The sequence below is a fragment of the Fusarium graminearum genome, chromosome 4, assembly GCF_000240135.3.
Source record: "Fusarium graminearum PH-1 chromosome 4, whole genome shotgun sequence".
In the NCBI taxonomy this organism is placed as follows: Eukaryota; Fungi; Ascomycota; class Sordariomycetes; order Hypocreales; family Nectriaceae; genus Fusarium; species Fusarium graminearum.
The window spans coordinates 935,991-941,990 of record NC_026477.1 but is presented as its reverse complement, the minus strand read 5'-3'; the positions used below and the strand labels follow the sequence as shown (position 1 = coordinate 941,990).

Below are 6,000 nucleotides of genomic sequence, written 5' to 3'. Positions count from 1 at the left end.
GACACGAGCGGTGCCACTACCCCTAAGGCTAGCGAGTCTGCTCTTTCTGTTGGTTCTCCCTCTTCAGAATCTGATGTCAGCGATGCTACACGTGAACGCGAGGAGCAGTACGACCGCTGGCTCGAGAACATGCGCGTCATCGAGACTCTCCGTGAGTACGTCCGCGGCCGTCTTGAGCGCAAGGAGTTTATGGATGAGAACGAGTCCCGACGACCAAGCCACGCTGACGCTATGGACGTCGATCCCAAGAGTCCCAAGCCTCAAAGCCGAGATCTGGGTACCCCTCGTGAGGGATCATCTTTGTACCCCATTCTTCGCATGCCTGGCTCTTAGATTTTTCGTCTATTCAGCTGCTTGCTTTTTGCGTGTACTATATTCATCCTTCGTTGCCTGTTGCATCGGGGCGATACAGCGTATCGTGTTTTTACGTCCTCTCATGTCGGTATAATGCTTCAACCAAGAGGCTTCTTGAATACCAAGCACTGGTTTATTCTTGTCGAGTCAGAGAACAGGTTCAATTCCATGAACAATGTTTCAAAGGCTTGTTTTTCTTTTTATCACGGCTTATTCTTCTCTCGCCGGCTGTCGCCGGACACACTCTTGTTGTCAATCTTTGACGGATTATGAAATATAGGGAAAAGGTGGTCAGTGTTTGAGTTACGATAGCTAGGGTTTCAGTTATCCACAAGGCACAAATTCAAAAGTTATTGAATCATTTTCGTGTTCCCGTAAACAATTTGACTGGCGAATCTTGACTTTAACCTTATTGATGTCATATCTAACTACTCAATATGAAACACAGGCAAAATACCCGTCTGTTCGATTTGTGAACTCCATGGGTCATGGACCGCTTGTCATACGCGTAGTTGAAGAACATGGCGCAGTGTACCTGCATGCATAGCCACGGCACATATGCGTTCCTAGATCAAATACACAAGACTATTGAACAAGTTTTTTCCGAACGACAGCCCCGTTCGTTCGTTCCAGCACCAGAAGATCGTCATGTCCACCGTCCTGTGCTCCCTGAGGCTGAAGCTGAAGCAGCGATCTCTAGATTCCTTGTCACAGCATGTAGCTAACTTGAAAGCAGGGGCATGCGCTGCCGATCTTTGTCAAGGCCGTCCGCTGAAGAAACAAGATGACATAGGGAAATTCCAGGCTGTGCTATTGTCGATGATGCATAGCAGTTTCTTGTTTATGGTCGTATTGCATAATATCTGTTTGTATTTTGCCTGTCATGTTTTGCTTATGGTGTTTTAGCCTATCTCGTTATGTCGCTTGTTTCATGGATGTGGTTGGAGTTGAGGTCGGTGGGAAAAGGAGTTACAACAATGCCATCTCGTTTACGCGGCCCGTCGGAACTCTGTCCTGACCGTTGAACCGATTGGAAATTACATTCTTCGCCAATGTAACGGTATATCGAAGCTTAAACTTCACTACAGCCTGATGACAAACGGCACATCGACTTTTTCCATCAATGTCTTCTTGTCGTCAGCGACTAAACTAGTTAGAGCCCAGAGTGTAGTATCTGAAACGATCTAGGTGAACATAAATGATGGGGGAAAATCAGCGCACAGGGCCCTTTTGAGTTTGCTAAAGAAAGAGCCAAAAGTCTCATGTAGATGATGGGCTCAGTTAACTTTGGCTGTGGTTCTTCACTTTTGGAGTAAGTAAAAGCTTTGGCGTTGAGGATTAAGAGAAAGTTAGTTTCACTAGATGGCTGACCCTCCCAATCCTGCAATCTGCCAAGAGCGCTTTGATATCATCGAGTAGGGCACACAGCAGCCTGTTTTGTGCCGTTTGGATGTTTTCTCAGAGGGAGGATTCAGGATTCGACTGGGTTTATTGCGATTGTCAGACATGCAGTTTCCCGAAGTAAATTGATCACCGACCAGGGAAGGGACGGGACTGTTTCATCAGCCCGTCACGGTTGCCCAGTTTTTGGCTTTTGCTCTTTGCGAAGGTACGGATGCCTCCGTGAAGTACTTAAAGAACCTTATTGCTCGTCTAGGAGGAGAGGGTAATTTCTTTATATCACTGTCCTATCCTGTCCTGTCCTACTTGTTCTCCTAAGTTTCTTGGTGATTCACTAGCAAACAAAGACCATTCATTGTTCACGCACACGCTTCACTTACACTACCACATATACGCTCTCTCTTCCTCACTTCCGCCCTTCAGCACCAACGACTCTTTACCTCAAGAGTATTCTTTCACCAGAAAAACCTCCACCGATCAACTCTTCATCATGCGCTTCTTTACTGCCGCCGCTCTCCTCCTCAGCAGTGTCGCACTCGCAGCGCCTGCTCAAGAACAAACAAAAGACTGCTGCTGCTGCGACATCTCCCAACCTGCCATTGTCTGCCAAAAGAATGTCAAGCCCGAAGACTGCATCTGCGCCGCCGTCATGTGCCCAGTCAACGCTCCCACCTACTGGCCTGCCACCGCTACCGCCACTTCTACGCCAACTCCGACAGCCACCGTCGTCAAGCGACAGGAAGACAAGAAGCCCGCCACGACTGATCCTGCCAAAACGCCCTGCTGTTGCTGTAGCGTGGCTGACCAAGCTATCGTCTGCGAAGTGCGCCCTGAGGGTGCTGATAACACATGCGTGTGTCCTAAGGTCATGTGCCCTATTGGTGCGCCGACTTTAACGAAGAACGTGGGTGCGCAGAAGACTGGAAACTAAATTATACCCAAGTTGTTGAAAGGGGAGACTGCGACGAGGGATTATTATAGTTGCGCTTTGACAGCTTGCAACGTTTGCTATTAATCTTTACTTATTGGTGTAATGTTTGAGGACTTGTTTTATAGGTGGGATAGCAGAGCATGATTTCTGAGGCGACGGGAATGAACAAAGTATAAGCGTCCTTAAAAGGTCTTAAAAGATAAAATGACAACCAGTTAATAACAATCATGTTCCTTTGCTTGCTGTACAAAAGAGCACCATTTGGTGTAATGAGTGTTGAACGGGCCAGATCGATAACATCGTCACACTATGTGTTACATCGACAATAGCGACAGCGAACACGGGAATTGTTTCAAGTCTGAAAAGGCATTAGCTTGATGAGCCTCCAGGAAGTAAGTTTGAAGACTTACTTTTGTATGTTTCTATTCCAAGACGGCCGGGCTCGAAGATCCCCCGCAAACAAGACGACCAATGAAAAAGCTCACTCGTTGAAACACTCGATGGAAAAGGCAACACTACGAATGTAACGATGTCGCATTACTACCCATACGGCCAAAGCCAAGCCAACCTCCCTTGAAACGTCAGCGTGCCTGGCCTAAAGCGTGGCCATATTTCAGTCACTAGTTGTATCAGGTGTTCGTCAAAGCATGATAGTAGGATAAGAAATTATACACTATGGACTATCAACTAGACTAGTTAGGGATAGATATAGATATAGATGGTTGCTACTCCAAGGTGCGCCATGCGTAATGTCCCAAGGCCCAACCCCCATAGAATAGATATAAGAATTGCTAAATGTAGTGTTTTGCTTTGGCCCATGCTATCCATCAACTGCCAGAGTGATCCAAGGCCTCTCCTCGGGGTGCACTACCACCCCTCTCCAATTCTTTTTCAATAACTGATTAAGCCCTTCTCTCGGACCTTGGACCATAGTAGCGTTGTAGTAGTTATGCGAGTCGGCTAAAGGGAAATCGAGATATGCAAAAGTATGATGGGGGAGGGATGGCCACTGATAGGTAGCAATGCGAAAAATTAGACCGCAGCGTAAACGGGTATATAGTAACGGGTCATGAAAATTGCCGTGACTCTCCGGTTGCTGAATGGCAAGGTCGAGCCATGAAAGGCGGGTTAATTCGCTAGTTTTTGTGTGGGAAATGTTCCCAAAAAGAAGAATCGTATTCAAAGCTTTGTCGTGACAAAGTCGTCCAGACGGGTCGAAAAAGCATCGCCGGCGACGGTTGGAAAGAAGAGAAGCAACAAGTGGGAGGCATCTCTTTATTGGAATTGAGTACGATCCTTCTCCTTAAGACCGCCGATCTGGTCCATGTCGATCGAGTAGAACTGACCCTTGGCCTCCTTCTCGTAGGCAGGGAGCTGCTCGTCGTTCATGGGCTCCAGACCGACAGCGGAGTTGTCACCGACACGAACAACCAGCACTCGGCCGTTCTGCTGTCGGCCTTGCTCGTCCTGCTCATCAGGGAAGGTGATGTGGATCTCTGGGACGTTGTCGGGAGAGTAAGGAGGAGAGTTGGGGTTGGCAAGCATGGGGCGACCGTCTTGGTTGATCACGAAAACGCTGGAGCGGCCGTTGTGCGTTGTCTCGATGGTAAGGCCGCGGTGGTTGGGAAAGCGCTTGGTGTCGCTATCGTAGTAAGAAGGCAGGCCGTCCTCTTCGGACTTGATGGTAGCAGCCTGCTTCTGAAGACGAGCGCGGCGGAAGAGGAACAGGATGGCGACCAGAATAAGGCCGAGGAAAACAAGGCCGAGAAGGCCAAGCATCAGGTTGATCATGCTGTCGTCTGAGCCATTGGAATCCGCAGGCATGTCGGATCGGGTAACGAGGTTGAGAATTGAAGGCATCGTGAATAGAGTTTAAGTTTTAATGTTATGTGGGTACAGCAGCGAGTGTTCTGAGTTGGTGATAACGATGAATGCTCCGTGTACAGAGAGAACGAATGTAAGGCCGATTACGTCTATACATGACAATGTTAGCGAACCATTTCATGGCAAAAGAGCCACCTTCACCGGCGAGAGCGATTAAGTCCTGCTGTGACAGTCGTCAAGTCCATCTGCAACGCAGCCTCCAATATTGTAGCCAACCGCCATTCCGCACAATGGCCGGAAGAGCCCATCGAGAGTTGACGGTCAACACTTGACCAATTCAAAGGCACGGCGATCCCACCAATTCAATGCATGCCATATGCCATGACGTGCTGCAGAAACGGACGGACCAAACAGACAGAAACTCGAGAAACCAAGGTGGCCGGTGGAGGGTCAGATGAGATAGAAAAACGTACGCCAGGGAGAAGATATCGCCAATAGTTCGTTTGGTGAATACCTGGCGGATATCGTAAACCAAGGTGGCTGGTGAAGGGCCTAGATAGTGGGTATAACGAAGGGATAGAGGGGGTTGGAAAGACCGGACGGATATCAGCTGAAAGAGTGAAGCTGAAGATCCAAGAAAGTGCTGAGAACAAGATTGTACAGTTACAAAACGATGCCGTAGACGATATTCACAATAACTGGCCCGCGAGGATTGGGGTTGAAAAAGAAAAAGAAACAAAGCGGGAGAGAGGGACGAACGGTTTTAGCTGGGGGAGAGGTGATCATTCCATGGCATCTCGACAGGGGAGCGAAATGACTGTGCCAGGGTACAGGGGCACTAGGCGCTCGAAAGACGCTGGACAGGCACTAGGACCACTGTTTCCTTGGTTGTCCCAGGGGCACAGTCGCTGCAATTGGCCGCTAATCCAACCGATGGTGGTGATGCTGGGGCACCTTCTCTGGTGAGTTTGGGTGCGTTTTTCCTTGTGAAGGCAGGAGGGTGCGGGGCCTCACCGCAGCCGGCTAGTAAGACACAGCCAATAAGACATGTCGCTAGGGTCCCGCTTACCAAGAGCTGTTCAATGTCACTTTAAACAGGAGCAGGAGCAGGAGATGGAAGGCAGTGTTTGCTCTAGATTCTCCATCCCCTCTCCTCATCCCCTTGGGCCCTTGTCCGCCGACCCGTTAATCAACTTGGCTCTTTCAAAAGAGTCAGGATACTCGCTGGGATTCGCTGCACTCGACACTCACATGTCCCCTGTAGGCGCGCGCTTCATTGGTCGGGGCCGTTACTGTCATCCCCGCTTCCCCTGCCAAGCCATGGGTCGCACCTTCGACTGGACGAGAGCAGAAAACAACAAAGAACCGGCCCAACTGCAACAGAACGTTTATCGATAAAGAGTACAGTCCTGCTTGGATTGGACCGAATTTCTTTGTACTCATCTTAAACATACTGAAAGGGGCCTAATGTTCACACGAGTGTGGCAAAG

At 49.1% G+C, this 6,000-nt stretch overlaps 3 protein-coding genes across 3 annotated transcripts in view; 2 read left to right on the top strand and 1 right to left on the bottom strand.

Moving 5' to 3' along the window:
* FGSG_12970 (uncharacterized protein) overlaps nt 1–333 on the top strand; it is a gene marked incomplete at both ends in the record, with an annotated part of 2,017 nt that extends 1,684 nt beyond the window's left edge. Inside the window, one exon of the mRNA XM_011328048.1 lies at nt 33–333. Coding sequence (XP_011326350.1) covers nt 33–333 — 301 coding nt within the window. The remainder of the gene's footprint in view (nt 1–32) is intronic.
* A 1,912-nt stretch (nt 334–2,245) lies between these two features.
* On the top strand, nt 2,246–2,686 carry FGSG_06712 (uncharacterized protein; the record flags this gene model as incomplete). Its single annotated transcript, XM_011328047.1, has 1 exon — nt 2,246–2,686. The coding sequence occupies one exon, from the start codon at nt 2,246–2,248 to the stop codon at nt 2,684–2,686; it is 441 nt and encodes a 146-aa protein (XP_011326349.1).
* Nucleotides 2,687–3,338: 652 nt separating this feature from the next.
* FGSG_06711 (uncharacterized protein) lies at nt 3,339–5,230 on the bottom strand. Its single transcript, XM_011328046.1, has 2 exons — nt 4,984–5,230; nt 3,339–4,659 (listed from the first exon to the last, which is right to left on the bottom strand). Exon 2 carries the CDS (start codon nt 4,544–4,546, stop codon nt 3,962–3,964), a length of 585 nt encoding a protein of 194 aa, XP_011326348.1. The 5' UTR covers nt 4,547–4,659; nt 4,984–5,230; the 3' UTR covers nt 3,339–3,961.
* Between the last annotated feature and the right edge of the window lie 770 nt (nt 5,231–6,000).

Coding starts and splice junctions, on each gene's coding strand:
- FGSG_06711 (XM_011328046.1), bottom strand. CDS start 4,546: ATGCCTTCAATTCTCAACCTCGTTACCCGATCCGACATGCCTGCGGAT.